This window comes from Ylistrum balloti, unplaced genomic scaffold (assembly GCF_031769215.1).
Source record: "Ylistrum balloti isolate Yb309-2 unplaced genomic scaffold, AGI_CSIRO_Ybal_v1 Utg370208, whole genome shotgun sequence".
NCBI lineage: Eukaryota > Metazoa > Mollusca > Bivalvia > Pectinida > Pectinidae > Ylistrum > Ylistrum balloti.
The window spans coordinates 1,679,468-1,697,282 of NW_026782179.1; the positions used below are offsets into that span (position 1 = coordinate 1,679,468).

The window sequence follows — 17,815 nt, forward strand, 5'->3', positions numbered from 1 at the left end:
GTCTGTGGGGTTTGTTGTAGTAAAACGTGAGATAAGTGACCGTTGCAGAGAAAGATGCGCCCTTTATTCACAACGCTGTTATATGTGTGTGGTGTATATGACGGATTTGGTCAGTACATTTCTGATTATTCAAAGACAAAATATCAATGGTTAAAAGTGGCCTATCCAGCTACATTAATATGCTCTGTAATGACACATAATGAGATTGAAAAAGCATTAGTCTATTTTAGTACATTTTCTTATCAGTATATGTGCTTCTATAAAAGGATACCTCATGCATGTTAACAGAAAATGTGTCGTACATTCTTAGGGTGGACAAGGTGTAAAGAAATAGTAACTGTGGTGTATTGTCGTCATTTTGTAAGGCTCGTAAACAAAAGTATTACAGGGACATTTATCAAAACATAATATCAACGACGTTTTCATTTCAAAATAGTGCGTCTCTTGTCAGCTACTCTTTAAGTATTACAAACAACACCCATCGGCGAAGATTGTTCAACGATCTACAACGACCGATGTGTCCAGTAAACATTGGCCTATCGAAGACATCTCTGAACAGGCAGACAGTATTACGGTTGCTTCAGATATGACTATACAGGTCATCTGATTATCAACTCCACTTCTTGTTAAACATTTCCACACCGGTTATGCCCAAAAGCTTCACTTATTTAAAACGTCTCTTTGCCCCCATCGGCTGTCAAGCTTATCTCTATACCATCTGACAGAGCGAAACGAAGGGCAGTAACTCTGTGAGATCTCAGAATGCTCCATGCCAGCAGTGGACTCGATATATATAAATTCCATTGGTTGGTTGTAGAAAATATGGAAAAGAAAGGTAGATGACTACCACGTGACTAAACGTACCTACAACAGCATCAGTTATATCATTATGGCGTATGACAGATGTCTATATGGTGGTTTAAACAACGCTATTGGTTAATCATGTTGTAAAATATTCCTACTTTGAAATAAAACAGTGTAAAATCGACGATTTGATAGGTAATTCCCCAATTTCAATAGCATCATTGTATATGCATTAAAGTTAACGCCTTTATTGTCTTCACTACAGACATAATGTACTCGCCTTGTTCAAACAATACTCCATCGATTGAACAGACATGTTGCTATTGAACGCTTTGTGACCACGTCACTAGAAATACTAGGAAGTTCACAGTGACCTGACCTTGTGTTAATTGTCTGTATTAGATTTGCCTTGTCGAGTTGTCATGTTTATACTAGAAGTCTGAAATATATCACACTTTATGTGAAAACCATGTTTATTCGGGACAATGGTTCATCTCGGGTTTGAAACCTGAAACCAACCTATATTTTCACCTTCCTTTGAATTGTTATTTTTTCCCGTTTTCACCTTTATTAGTTTTAAATCTGATAATCACCGTGTACTTATCAATACAGTGACTAAGGTAATACAGATTCTAAGTGTGTTCCATATAATCTACCAACGCCTTTCAAGGTACACACACACACACTATTAGCCCGTCAGTGTGTACGGTGAATACTAGGTACGCATACGGGTGAGTGAGTAGACGTTCCATGTCAAATGTTTATTTAAACCATGTTTTACGGTAAACCCGAGAACAAGTTTACAAAGAAAGTATTAGTTGTCACTTGTCCCGCAGACACATGTGTTGGCCATACTTATGACAGACGAGCGATGAAGTCAAACGAAGGATTATGATAGTCTGCTGGACACAGCTGTGAGCTGTTTGGGCGATAAATTTATATCGAGATAAATCTTGTGTTAGAGGTACCAGAATAAATATGGAGATACAAATTCTTATTTAACACATGAAGTACATTTTGCTTAAATTATGCACACTTTTTTGTAATACATCCGAATGGTATGAAGGTGGACTCTTTCGGAACGTGTCGTGTCAGGGCCTTACCGACAACTGTGTTGTCCCGGAACGCACCAGGATGTTCCCGTATTTCATACATAATACACAAGATAAATTTAGGATTAGTGCAAAATCAAAGAAAGCTAAAAAAGCCATGTCTGCAATAGAATCGTTGTTTATCGGTAGTGGGAATATGTTGTTTGACCTTATGCCGCCACAGAGCAATAACCCCAACCCTCTCCTCCCCTCCCATTTCCCAGCCAAACGTCTTGATGCACATCCACCCAAAAACTAACTCAGTGATACCATGCAGTAAGCATAGTCTCTAGAATGCATTTGCTTGGGCAAGAGTTCTCCTACATCAAAGTGTATATACATTGGGGTAACTCTGTATTGCTTGGTGCGCGTTACAATTGTAGTTATCCCTATGTCGAAACATTTTGATGCAGGTGCAGGAAATTGATAACAATTTTCTTGTTTATTTTTGATAACCATATATTTCAATAAAACACTCAAAAGGACAACCTCATACACATCGTTAGAACAGCGGCAAGTTTAACTGAACAACCATATTACACCGGAAGCAGTAGGCGGCGCTAAGTGGGGGTCATAGACAACGTGAACACAACAACTAATTCCAATGGCTTGTGCTGATTATATTTATTTTCAAATTTACAAATACATGTATCACGTGACATAGCATCTTGATGTATGACATGACTCTTTACACTTAAACCACGTTTATAGAAAAATGTAAGCAAACGTCGCGCACTTACAACCGCCATAGGTAATAACGAGACCGTATCGACTCAATAGCTATGTGTAAAATATCGATGAATATAAGGACAAGAAATGGTAAGTTTCATCTGCAGACTACCGAACGCTATTGCAAATATACGAGTTTGTTCTTTATATAATAAATCTTATCCGTACAAGCACTCAAGGATCCAGATTTAACACTGCTTACAAATTAGGAAATTCGTCAGAATTATACCAACCTAGTTCAAAATTGACAATGGATTGGGTACTTTGGTATTATCATGGTGCACATCTTGAGTTTGTTTGCCAAGTAATGTATTTAACATGTGATCTATCAACCAAGACGTGTAACCCGCTTCATATGTAGAAAACGAGTTCCAAAATCCGGGAAGATTAAACTTTTATATTTGCAAACAAACTGTGTAAATACGGGTGTCATTTTCATTTCCACCCCAAATAATTAATGTTTTGGCGATTACAGTACACTCGTTTATCTTAATTACAGTTTCAAACAGAATCAAATTACAAAATGAAGAATATGCAATGCAGTACACTTAACGATAGAACATTTTATACATCCGCCGAGTGACTAGCTAAAAATCTGACATATTTATCCAAGTCCCCTAAAGTCTGCTCCAAAGGTTTTTAGCGATGTTAATCAAAAGTTTGGTAAATGTCCTATAAAATATAATTTCTACTGTTTTACGGATGAATGAACACGTCGTAACAATGCATTTAATGTAGAAGAAATACGTTTACCTTAAATACAGATAACCTTGTCATGGTTTGCGCACATACTGAATGACTAGAATTTCTTTTTCAGAGCTTCATATAGGTTTATTAAGATGGCCATATTCTACATTTCAGCTGTTTTCGTGAAACCAGTTTCTATTCATGTTCAGAACGAGAATAAATTGGCCGTTTTATTTACAGTGACTCTGTAATCTTATTCAATCTCATATGTCGCACTTGGGTCATTTCTGAATGACGGTCCTGACGTCTTTCGTGTCTGCAGTCGTTAGTTGTCTAGGGAAAGATATCGCTCGGCTAGAGAAAACTTTCCTTTAGCTCGATCGGTTCAGCGTCAATCTAATAAGCCAGACGTCTCAGGTTCGGAACCCTAGCATTGAAATAAGTATTGACCTCTGTTACGTAATGACAAATGATAAGTAGATAACTAGCAAACATACTACGTCACCCAGAGAGGCGATTTTGCGGTCGATTTATTTATTTATCAAATTAATAAATTTTCAGTAATTTGTTTTCTAAAAATATTAAATTTATTTATTTCAGTCATGTCCAAATGATAGCATTTACAATCTGACCTGGACAAGTACCATGCGAAACTCAGAATACACGAAATTTGTACTTCAGTATTTGCATGGTGCTGTTATGGCCATAAGTTATTGCGAGTCCTTCGCAAAATTGAGCGAACTGTTGAATTCGGCATCGAGGCGAGTATTCCGAGTTTCGCGTGGTACTTGTCCAGGTCAGATTGTATTCATAAAACAGTGACTTTCTAGCTTAAAGTGAGTATCTACGTTTTGTTACCGTCAACGTTCGCCATCTTGAAAAGACCATTCCTTACATGACAATGTAGATTTTGTGGCCGGCTCTCACATGTACATCATGTTATCTACGAGTTCCATACAGGGGAGATAACTAATTTGACGTTTCGGTAGTTATATCTTCGGGTGCTTTTAATTAAGTGAAAAACATCAACTAGAAGTTAATCAATTTCGTATTCAATTACATAACAGGGCGATATACGAGGTATGTCCTTTTTAGACATAACAAAGCCAGGATGGTGTGATTTTTTTCAATGCTGAAACACTATAAACTTTAAAAGGAAAATTATATCTGCCCTAGCCACAGAACCGATAGCTTTTCTGGAGGTAAATAATAATTAAATCAATTAATTAAAATATCGCCTTCAGTATACTTTTGAACACATGACCAATATCATATTAAAGGACAATCTTCAGAATGCTATGTGAGAAGATAAGAAAGCGAAATATCTTTTTTTCCTGGGGGAATACATTAATTAAGCTTGGCAAATTAAAGGTATGTTCTCGTTAAAACGAAAGCTTGCACCTGAGGCTGTCTGAGCGAGGTGAGGGAAGTCCTAGTGAAGGTCAAAGCAAACACGGGAAAATAGTCAACAAACAGTATACATGCCGTGAGACATATTAATTTCACAGATTAAAAAAAATCAATTATAATATATTTAAAAGAAAAAAGCAGTTGAAAATCCGCCACGTTGTAAATCTTATTTTTACATCAAAGTTATGCTATTGTGATTACATTGGCATTAACACATTTCACATTTTTAGTATCACAATGTATTGTGTCTTCGCTCACCGGTATTACCCGTTCATCTACCTTCAGACCAAGCTATTTTTAGTTGTAACGTAGTCATTCAATAGTCACTTACCTGGCGAGCTTTCCTTAATGACACCGACACGGTTCAGCGCACATGTATGGCTAAATAGTGTTTAATACGTACAGGTACATCCTGCTTGCAGGATTTTAACACAAAACTATCATTCGGTGATAAGACTAGTGAAAGGACGATTAGTTCGATAGGTTTAATTTCGATTGAAAAAAGAATTTGAAATATAACCTCGAAATTTTCGTTTTTTTAAATCCATGTCCGTAACAGGCAAAGAGGAAACGCTAGTTCGACCAGGCAGCCTGTCTAATTGTCAGCGAACTTCAGTGTATGTGTGTTTGCACGGCTTCAGTCACGCCCAGCTGTGTTCAAGAAACACAAACGTGTATATACCCGGTGTTCGAGCTGTGGGACATTGAAAAGACCAGGATGTGTTTTACCTGAAACGGTAAAAGAAGCAATTTGGAAGGTTTTCGCCCCGATTTTCGAGGATATCTCAGGAAGTTTGATTAAAACACATCGGGGGAGAAAGGTTTACACTCAGTGTAAAAGTGGTTGGTGACATTTTCTAAAGTATCCAAAAATGGCACCGGAAGTGAAGCAGTGCACGCCCAACACGGGTCTGGTATTCCTTCTTGTTCTCGGCTTTATACCAGGTGAATAACTTTGGTTCTATTTATAATTTGAAAATGTATGGTTTATTTGAAAATTTTAATGATATTAGCACATAGTTGTCCCTTGTGCTGATACGTTTATGTATTTATGCACTGTGTATTATATATGCGTATATCGAGTGTACTGAAGAAAAAGGAAACCCATAAGCTTTGCCTGTTTCTTTGACAGTTGGTTACATTTTAAAGTGGAATGTACGTTAAGTTGTATAAAATGTGAAATTCGTTGTATTAGGGAAATGTCAGTTCTAAATGGGGACATTTTTCCATTCTAGTAGTGTAGACTTTATCTTAAAGACTGATAATGGTACGCATGACTGGTTTTCAATGACCATTACCTGAACTTCTCTGTTTATTCACCCTGAACTGTGCAAGCTGTGTACGTATCGTATAGTAAGTTCGGTACTCACTGCGTATGTATTGCGCTTATTGTAAAAATACCGGTTTTAAACTCTCTATTTCGGGCTGATATGACAGTGAAGTCTTTTTAAACACTGTCGACGTTGTACACTAAAATTTCGGAATTACGTAATACAATGTTCTTAGTTATCACTAACACACCTTTAATTAACGCTACGGGCGTGTCATACTTATGTGTGTATAATGCTTCAGACAGGTGTGTAATGGTATAGGCTGTAATGTAAATGATAATGAGTGTTTGCATAAGACCTGTTTGGTTTATTTTGCGTATGATTAATGTTAAACATTGTTAAGGATGTATATCCACGTGGTTAAACAGTGAGAAATAATCAATATTTTGTATATTAGTACTATAAACACACCAAAACGCATCCGAAACTATAAAAATCCTCTGAATAACCTACGTAATCTTACAACTTCCATAAACAATATTGAATCCCTCCCCGCTCTCCCTACCTTATTGCCTTCCATGAATCCCTCCCCGCTCTCCCGACCTTACTACCTTCCATGAATCCCTCCCCGCTCTCCCGACCTTACTACCTTCCATGAACCCCGCCCCGCTCTCCCGACCTTACTACCTTCCATGAATCCCTCCCCGCTCTCCTGACCTTACTACCTTCCACGAACCTCTCCCCGCTCTCCCTACCTTACTACTTTCTATCATCCTCTCCCCGCTCTCCCGACCTTACTACCTTCCACGAACCTCTCCCCGCTCTCCCGACCTTACTACCTCCCATGAGCCTCTCCCCGCTCTCCCGACCTTACTACCTCCCATGATTCTGTCGGCGGTCTCCAGTTCTTACTGACTGCCCTGCACCCCTCCCCGCTCTCCCTACCTTATTGCCTTCCATGAACCTCCCCCCGCTCTCCCGACCTTACTACCTTCCATGATCCTCTCCCCGCTCTCCCGATCTTACTACCTTCCACGAACCTCTCCCCGCTCTCCCGACCTTACTACCTTCCATTAGACTCTCCCCGCTCTCCCGACCTTACTACCTTCCATGATCCTCTCCCCGCTCTCCCGATCTTACTGCCGTCCATGATCCTCTCCACGCTCTCCCGACCTTACTACCTTCCATGAATCCCTCCCCGCTCTCCCGACCTTACTACCTTCCATGATCCTCTCCCCGCTCTCCCGACCTTACTACCTTCCACGATCCTCTCCCCGCTCTCCCGATCTTACTGCCTTCCATGAACCCCTCCCCGCTCTCCCGACCTTACTACCTTCCATGAACCTCTCCCCGCTCTCCCAACCCTACTTCCTTCCACGAACCTCTCCCCACTCTCCCGACCTTACCACCTTCCATGAACCCCTCCCCGCTCTCCCGACCTTACTGTCTTCCATGAACCGCTCCCCGACCTTGCTTCCTTCCATGAACCCCTCCCCGCTCCCCCGACCTTACTACATTCCATGAATCCCTCCCCGCTCTCCCGACCTTGCTACCTTCCATGAACCCCTTCCTGCTCTCCCGACCTTACTACCTTCCATGAACCCCTCCCCTCTCTCCCAGACCTTACTGTCTTCCATGAACCCTCCCCGCTCTCCCGACCTTATCACCTTTCAGTAGCAGCAACCTCAATCTCTCTGTTCAGTATACATACACACTTTCCTACCACCACCATCACGACTGATAGAAAAACTTTCTCTCTATCTGGCTTTCTAATCCCTTCTATAGTCCACTGATACAATCACCACTATACAGACCTCGTTTTTCACTTCCTCTTAGAGATAGCTCTGGGGACCCCTCTATTTCACAGCAGATCTTATGAGCACCCCAAGCACCGCATTCACTCCTTCAACACGTACACACATGCGGGTCGACCAGAGGACTCTCTTTTGATATAGCGATGCTACCAAGGTTAAGGTGAATGACAGTCGTTGCCTAAATGGGAAATAAATGTTGTGAATTTTGTACATCGTCCCAAAGCTGTCAAGTTTAATGCAAATATACAGAAAAGTGTAAAACAATGTCACTGTTTTGATTATTACGGCGACTACCAAAGATCTGAACAGGAGTATCGTATGTCAACCCAATAGAAAAATCATATGTAAACTTGTGTTATGATAATAACACTTCTACAGCCCACTTCATGATAAATGTACTTCAATGTTTAACAGTAGTACTGTTTAAATTTTTCCACAATTTAAGACGTACTGCGAGACCAAATTAATTTTTAAGTTTGGTTAAACATTAAAAACGTTTTGAAATATTTAAGTATTATTTGAATTTGATACTCGTATTACGTAAATTGATTCAAAACGGTCGCTTGAGTTATTATTCGTTTCAAAGTAAGAGATATACGGCCTTATTGTCTCGGTGAAAAAGGGTGGTTTTACCTCATCGGGGTGTCACATGACATAACTCTAAAGTCTTCCTGGTATCTGGTTTCTTATGTCCATGTATGTACGGCTTTAAGACCATGGGCGTTTCATTTGTACAATGATTGAATACATTGTATACACTTTTAGCGTATACATGAATACACGTCCTCGAATATAATTGTACCCAGGATATATACATCGAGAATGTAAAAAGGGGCACCTGAATCAAGACTCGAAGGCCGCTAGATTATTTTTACTTCCTCAACAGATTTGTAAGGATTAATATAAGCTGTATATATGATGGTTTTTCTCTAGTCTACACAGCTGCAATTTGCCGATGGATGCATATGCCGTCCTATAGACCGGCGTCCTTTGACCGACGATGTACATATATTCAGCTTCTAAAATTAATTAAAAGTATACAAAAAGAAAGAAAATTGTAAATTTAGCACGGTCAAACCACAAAACTCGGGTCATTGTTTAATTGAATCATCGGGAAGAATATTAATATAGAAATCTTATATTTCGATAACGACACGGCTGTGGCGAAATATGTTCCATTAATTATTTCAGTTGAATCGTAAAGACCGAATCATATTCCGGCCGACTGAGCGTTAGACGAGGTAAAGTTTCCTAAATGGGTAACATACGTGCCCTTTATTCTACAACAGTTGTAAAACGTCAGTGAATGGTTTGTAACCAAGTATGCGAATGTACTTTTGACTGTAAAATTAATGTTCTGTGTGAGATTCAAGCATTGTTCACGTTTCGAGCGAAATTACTGTAGATTTCACGGCTGTAGGTTTAAAGGAATATGGGGGTTGGCGGGTTCATCAAATTCGCATCACTATAGACAGAAATAATTGCAGATATGTTTATGTAGCCATGTTGGTATTTTCTATGTGGTTTTTTTATTAACAAAGATGACACTAAGGAGTATACATAGTTGTCATGGTATACTTGGCCATTAGCTGTCGTCAACAAATATTGAAAAACTTTCTCCTTGTTTCATTCAGTATCTACGTTCACTTAAAGAGTCTAGGATTATATTGGCCGTACTGAAATAAGGTCATGTGACACGTCAGTTGCCCTGTATTATTTGATAACGTATTTTCACCGTCGATCTTTTTTGACACAGGACTGTTTCCCAATGTTTATTGGAATGTATCGAAATAGTTCTTAACCTTACATTTTGATTTAGTTAACAACACGGCCTTTCCCAATTATCGCGTATTCATGTTGTGGTATATGCCCTATTCGCAGAGTTATTCCCCCTTTGTTCATTCTTGCAGTATTTTGTCTGTGGGGCTACCTCTTTGTTACTTCACCGCCATTTATCAGGTTTATCCGCTTGAGTATCTCGAAAAAATGTCTAGATATAAAATCATTCGTGTGTACGATCATTTCCGGGAAGGGAGACCATTCACACTGTTTGATCGTTTCACTTGACCCCCTGTAGGTGGCCATAAAACATACTTTTCCCATATTCATTTCAGTGCACGGAAAGAAAGAAATGAGTTAAATCAACTCTGGAGTATGTTTATATACATTTGTTAAATGAATGCAACAAAAAAAGAAACACCACTACAAGAAATAAAAGAACGAGTACAGCGCATGTCTTACGTGTATTACCTGTGTGACACATACTGATGGATAGGTTCGAATCTTTGCGTGAAGATTTAACCCAGTATCATTCAGGAAATATTATAAATACAGCGTTATTTTTGTTATACATTACATGTGTGATATGTGACATCTACAGTATTAATATTTTATATACATTACAGGTGTGTTTTATGATAACTTCATAACTTATGACAAACCTTGATATAGTGTCAGTTGCGTTATACCGAAACTTGCACGTGTGCTATGTAAAAAAAACTACAATTGTATTACTCCTCACAAGTGTGATTCGTAACAACTACAGCTTGTATTTTTCATACAGCTGTGATATGTGACCACTACAGTTTGTAATAAACATTGCAGGTGTGCTATGTGACAACTACAATTTTTATTATACGTTGCAGCTGTGCTATGTGACAAGTACAATTTTTATTATACATTGCAGGTGTGCTTTGTGACAACTACAATTTTTATTATACGTTGCAGGTGTGCTATGTAACAACTACAATTTTTATTATACATTTCAGCTGTGCTATGTGACAAGTACAATTTGTATTATACATTGCAGGTGTGCTTTGTGACAACAACAATTTGTATTATACGTTGCAGGTGTGCTATGTGACAACAACAATTTGTATTATACGTTGCAGGTGTGCTATGTGACAACTACAATTTTTATCATACGTTGCAGGTGTGCTATGTGACAACTACATTTTTTATTATACGTTGCAGATGTGCTATGTGACAACTACAATTTGTATTATACATTGCAGGTGTGCTTTGTGACAACTACAATTTGTATTATACATTGCAGGTGTGCTTTGTGACAACTACAATTTTTATTATACATTGCAGGTGTGCTCTGTGACAACTACACCCTTTCTGGCCTCGTGGCTTCCAGTATAGCCTCTGTGTTCTTCCTAATAATGTTAGTTGTCGTCCTCACAATGGGTATCATTTGGTAAGTGTAGTTTTACATTGATCAGTATTTATTTGCGTCAGTTTCTATTTATCAGTTTGTGTACCATGTTCCTGTTGATAAAGCTTACTTTTGGAGGGCTATTATAAGGAGGATATAAATGAGTAATTTGTTAATTGAAAAACAAAAACAAACATTCAGGAAAGGATAAAGAAATGCAACTTCTTCAATAGTAAAATACTTTGTATTGAATATAAATAGCCGTTTAAAAAATAGGAGTGTCTGGGCACCTTCCCTAACCCCCACCCCCACCCTACCCCCCGAAAAATTGTTGAAATTTGTTATCGGTGGCAAAAAAACTTATCCACGTCTATGCGCCCAAATTACCAATATACCGTGACTGTACAAATGCATACGTTCTTTTCCATTCAAACTATTATCGATTTCTGTCTATCACCAAGACGTATAACGTGTGAACGCCAATACATTTGCAATCAATAATTGTTTTGATAAACATTGAATATTAATGCCAGTAACACAACTTGGTGGAGGACGGGCTGTCCTAATGCTCATGGGAGGTAGCATTCAACAGCAGGTTGCTGCTCACTTCGGAGTTCACAAATCGACTATAAGTCGGTGAGTTTTACGTCTAAACGTCACGGGAAGAGGTAATGACAGACCGAGATCCAGTCGTTCACGTGTGACGTCGCGACATCAAGATCGGTTTATTAGGTTTGTCAACTTGCGTGACAGAAGATTAACAACACGAAATACCATTGGTAGTGGAATTCGTTAAACTCACCCAAAAACTGTGGTAAATAGACGGCGAAAAGCAAATTATGCATACATCGCTAGTACGTTGGTTTGCCACTTACACCTCAACGTCGAGCACGTCATATGCGATGGTTGACGGAACATGTGACCAGACGTTTCTCAAGAGACGTTGGAGGTCCATGCTGTTCACGGATAAATCTCGATTGACGTAATTTCGATCAGATGGCGTCAATGTGTTTACCGGCGTCGAGGAGAGTGTCTGGCAGACAATTATTTTGGAGGATGAGAAAACGGTGTGGATCGGTTATGATTTAGGGAGAAGAATTCACCATAGTTCAGACACATTTAGTGATAATTGGTGTTAATTTAACAACTTCCACTCGATAAGAGCTACCATTAGTTCAGCTTCGTGTACATTAGGGTACCCTAATTCATGCCGGCCTGAATTCATTTGTTAAAATCTCAGAAAATTAGAAGGCAGATGGTCCAATATTCGAAGTTAACTATTTTATTTAAGATTTAGGCGTATTGCTTATAAACGTTATAATTCATTATAAAGTTGCGTTTCTTTTTCCTCTTGTCATATTTAACAGTCTGTATAGTACATGTAAAGAATGGTCACAATGTTAATAAATTTTGTTTTAATTATCTTTCACTTCAGGCATAGATGGTTTCCGCGATACCAATTAGCTCGTAGCAAAGTGAAAATTCCCCGCCACATAAGATTCGCAAAATTGCGTGGAAGTCGGGTCGAGATAATTGAACCGGAAAGTAGATCACTCCATTTGACGTCATATCCGCCATCCATGAGGTCGACAAAGCTCATGGTCCCGACTACTACAACCTATCAAAAAGCAGGTAAGAACAGTCATGCTGTTTGCCTTCATTTTTTAGAACTTTTTAAAGTGCAACAATAAAAAATGAAAATAATGGAAGAAAAAAACATGGATATATGTTTACTCTATTTGACGTTGATAATTATTTTTCGTGTTTTAGTACATGCGGTCTATTTTAGTAAAATATTGAAAATCAGTCGAAAAAAGAATATGACACGGACAGCCTCATAACCTCCCTGTACATTTGTATAATCAATTGAGTCAACAGTTGTTAATCAGTTGAGTTTGAAGCGACGGTTATAACTCTACTAACCATAATCACTAAATAACTAAACTGAATTTTGTCTTAGTTTTAAATATTGACCTTAATCTTTGGTAAGGTCTCTGATTTAATCAAATGTTATTTTTCATTACGTGTTAATTAACAAAATGCCATGATAATAACTCTAAGGTAGCTCTGAATAGCGATGTTTTGTTTGTTTACGATAAGTTAGATAATTAGAAGATACACAATTTGAGTGTTAAGGTATTAGTCTAGATGCAGCATAGGAGGTAACGTGACATAACTTGTAATAACTGAACTGAACAATATGTCGAGACAGTTTAAGGATGCTTATGTAATATTAATGAGACAGAATGTTCGCATTGACACGTGATTCATATCCCTGCTTCAATTATTCAAGAAAACGTACATTCCAGTTGTAATATTGAGTGTAGCTATCGAGATGTAAAGCACGTGAACAGGAAATTGGACAGGAAGTGACGTGACAATCGGAAACGAAATGCAAATAAAATGAATTGGCCTAGGAAACTTTTTTTTTTAAAACAAAAAACAAATCTGCGATGTAAGGAAATATAAACGATTAATCTTTAAAATTTCCTGACACATTTTGAATTCACGTAATTAGACGAGATTGGACATCAATATTTAGAGGAAAATACCTGAAAATCGTATGTCAAATAATTCATTTAATATGATCATCACTTTGCGGCCTCCTCAGTATTAACTACTCAAACTGTTACAGTTGCATTCGGCTACAGAGAGACAAAAATTCGTGATGATTAAAGCATTTCTGTTTGGATTTTCGTACTTGTCATTTTTTCCGTTCATGTGGTATAAAACTAAAACATTGTTTTTCATTGGTGTTTTTCAGATTCGTGGATCAAGCAACAGTAAGTATATATGTTTTAGCTATATTAATATCCGAACATACTTTTGTTCCAAACCCTAGGCTGAAATGCCAAAATTGACAATTGCATAGGGGGGGAGGGGGTGAGGGGTGGGGGGGGGGGGGGGGGCGGCGTTACTTAAAGGCTTCGTTGAAGTTTTCTTATCCATCTTTGTACAGGTCTCCGATAAAGTCGGCATTTTAGTTTTTGATCACACCCCAGTAGAAGCTATATCTACTTAATCCAAAATCCCGATTAAGTCTAGACCTTTGTCTTTGTCCTCATCCCCTATATAGTCTCGATCTTTGTCTTGGCCCCCGATTAAATCTAGACATTTGTCCTCATCCCCTATATATAGTCTCGATTTTTGTCCACCATCCCGATTAAGTCTAGACATTTGTCCTCATCCCTATATAGTCTCGATTTTTGTCCATCATCCCGATTAAGTCTAGACATTTGTCCTCATCCCTATATTGTCTCGATTTTTGTCCTGGCTCCCGATTAAGTCTAGATTAGATCGCTGTCGCCTATTTATTGTAGATAAGTTTAGGTATTTATCTTGATTAAGTCTTGATTTTTGTCTCCGACCACATCCCCGATTTAGCCTTTAGTTTTGTCCTTGTCCTAATCCCCATTAAGTCTGGATGCTTGTCCTTGTCCTAATCCCCATTAAGTCTGGATGCTTGTACTTGTCCTAATCCCCGTTAAGTCTGGATGCTTGTCCTTGTCCTAATCCCCATTAAGTCTGGATGCTTGTCTGAGACCAGATCCTCGATTCGCTCTAGATCTTTGTCCAGGTCCCCAATTTAGTCTTGTATCTTTGTTCAGATTATCGATAAGTATAAATGTTTGTCTTTGTCCATACCTCCGATTTAGTTTCGATTTTCGGTTTGGTCCAGATCCTCGATTTGCTCTAGATCTCCGTCTTTGACTAAATCACTGCTTTAGTCTCGATTTATATCCTGATCCAAGCTTCGGTCTAGAGCTTTGGTTAGATCCTGGATTTAGTCTAGCTTTTTCTTTGACCAGACCCCCGAGTAGATATAGTCTGATTTTTTGTCATTGTTCAGGTCCTCGATTTAGTTTAGATCTTTATTTCTGTCCTATCCAAACCCCCTAATGATATACTGATTATTTACTGGCTTCTGACTTAATTTTTCCGTCTAACTTAATTAATATTCCACACCTGTAATTAATACCATTTAAAAACCAACCAAAGAAACATACTATTTAGCTGGAAAATGCTTTATAAATCAATTTAATTTTGTCAGTGCGTTTTGAGCATGCTTCAGTGTTAATGAATACCGGATGGTAAACACAGTATGTGAAATGAAGTTACTTATTCCAAAACCACTGGTATTATGCTTAAAGATACTGCACAAGAAATTATACCAATTAGTCCTCGACGTAGAACAAAGTGGCATAAGTGAAATGTATATGTTTATGTGACATCGGATGTAGGTACTTGTATGTAGATGTTAAACAGCCCTAGAGGTAAGTAATTAATTTGTTAATTGAAGTTATACCTGTACACCTATGGTTTTGAACGTTTTTTTTTAATTTTCACTTTATATAAACAATCCGTCATGGCTTTAATTATTGTCTATTGTGAGAGTATAACGTATTCATTTGTCTCATTTTTTGTGTTATTTTCAATCTCTGATACTTTCCAGGGGACGATACGAAGAACCTGCTCCAAAGGTAATTTACTAAACGATGCATAACGTTAAACTTTTTAAATTTCATTTTTCGGTTTACTTGAATTTCTGATAAACATAGTATACAAGATGATGTAGCGAGTTCATAGTAATATGATAAAACACCGACAAGGGCAATAACTCTATTAATAACATTTTTGTGTTTCAAAAATATCAAGGTTTATCTATAAGGAAATTATGAAATGATCAGAATAACAAAATGGCAAAATTTTATATCAGGAATCTGTAATGAATTTTGGGGAAGAAGAAGGAGACGTCATTGTAACGGAAATAGGACCGGAGGTGGAAACTCCAAAGTCTCGACTCACTACGACAATCCAAGTTGATCCCGACAAGAACACAAATAACAACGCTACGGATGACGAGATCTCTCGTCTCAACAGACGTCAAAGTGACCTCGCAAATACGCAAGGCGTGTTCAACTTCGATGACGAGGAAACCGTTTTGGATACCAACATCGGGAACGAGGGCACCGTGCTGTATTAATATATTAGATATTGCAGTTTTACTATTTCGTACAACATGCTGGTTTGGTAGTTTATACATGAAATGCCGTAGTGTATCATTTGTGTTGATCATTTTCTGACACACCACTAGATTACATGTTATATCTGAAGAATTTCTATACCGTTTGAAATTGTATACACTCAGATTTTTTTAACCTACTGAACGTCCTTGTTTCTAGAACACTTGTTTGGATAATGCAGAGAAATTAATTCATTTTAATCAAGTGCCCTTGCTGTATCGTTATCAGCGTTTTATTAGTTTCTTGATTAACAACCAATTTCTGACATGATGAAGTAGTGCTTATTTTGTAAAAGGTGATGACCTAGAAATTTATTTTCTATATAGCTTAATGTAATAGAGTGTTGAAACTTGAAATTACTGTGGTGCATAAACTTCTGTTACAGAAAACACAATAACTTGTTACATTTTGTACATTTTTTTTCAGATTTATTGCAAATAATTTTGTTATGTTTGATACCTTCATATTTCAGATTTATAAGAAATAATTTGTTACATTTTGAAGAATTATTTTTGTTAATGTATTTTACACCATGAGCAATACGCATTTCTCAGCTGTAAATCAGGACAAACATTTATTTATCTTGAACTCCAAGAATGGTTTAAAAAAAGAGCAAGCATACAGATAGATTTGTGTTTATTAAGAGCACGATTTCAGACATTGATAACACACTTAATCAAGAATACATCGATGTTGTTTTATGACAAATTATTTTCCTGTCATTAAAGGGTTGATTTCTATTCCTGTCTCACTAATACACTAAGTTTCATTCATCAGCATATTGATAAGCAAGCAATTCATAGGAAAAACCCTACACGAATGCTAAAATGTTCATATTTTTTATGTGGTTCTTAAGAAGAATTTTAATCATATAGATAGATTAAATTGAAACAATATATAGTGAATGTTTTTGTCCCATCAAAGTTCATTTTTTTCCAAGAAATGATTAGTGTATGCATGTGATGGGATTTTTTTTCTAACTTGTGCTTCTGGAAGATGACTTGTTCACTTGGTTTCACAAATATTGATAACAAATATTGTTCCCTTTTATTATGTTTGTGCTGTTGTTTATTTCAAAGTTTTGATATATCTTTACATACAATATTCTTATGTAATCCTTTGAAAGAGTTTTGCCAGATAACCAGAATGAAGGGAGATAACTATTTTTCAAACGAGATATACATTCTTGTCCTGCAACTGGCGCTGCCATTGTCGGAATACATCTGCCACATATATTTTTGCTGTGTTCTGCAGTGACGGAAAACAGCCGTATTTCAGCACGTGCGTTAATTCTACAGAATTACTTTCTTACGTTTGATAAAGAAAATAACTCGGTTGAAATAAGCCATTTAGATGTTGTTATGAACTGGGTAATTTAAGAAAATTCATAAAATCACTGTCATAGTCGTTGCAGTTTTTGAACTATATTTCTGTGCGGAGCAATTATTTTTAAGTACATCATCAGGCAAAATTCAGCATAGCGTCGGCGTCAGGTAAACAAAATTAAGAGTTTTGATTGTCTAATTTTCAATCAATGTTGCAGGATAAATAGTATATAAGGTCATTGTCTTAAAATATAACCTTTGTACCTATATGTTTCTCCAAGTACCAACATAAGAACTCGGTTCAGAAGGGGAATTCGTCTATTTCGAGGGACAGATCGATTATAATATTTTTATAATTATCATCGCATATACTTAATTAATTATTATGATAAGAATGGAGATAAAGATATATAAGTAATGTTTAGGTTTGGGTGGTCATTATCTGATTTCTAGCCGACTGACATTCTTGTGAGGATAACATGCGTGCTTTGAATGAAATC

General features: G+C 37.4%; 1 protein-coding gene across 1 annotated transcript; it reads left to right on the plus strand.

The window, feature by feature from the left end:
- Positions 1-5,479: 5,479 nt before the first annotated feature.
- LOC132551645 (uncharacterized) lies at positions 5,480-16,501 on the plus strand. Its single transcript, XM_060215821.1, has 6 exons — positions 5,480-5,666; positions 10,903-11,008; positions 12,402-12,598; positions 13,731-13,749; positions 15,420-15,447; positions 15,684-16,501. Exons 1-6 carry the CDS (start codon positions 5,594-5,596, stop codon positions 15,948-15,950), a joined length of 690 nt encoding a protein of 229 aa, XP_060071804.1. The 5' UTR covers positions 5,480-5,593; the 3' UTR covers positions 15,951-16,501.
- The last annotated feature ends 1,314 nt before the right edge of the window (positions 16,502-17,815 follow it).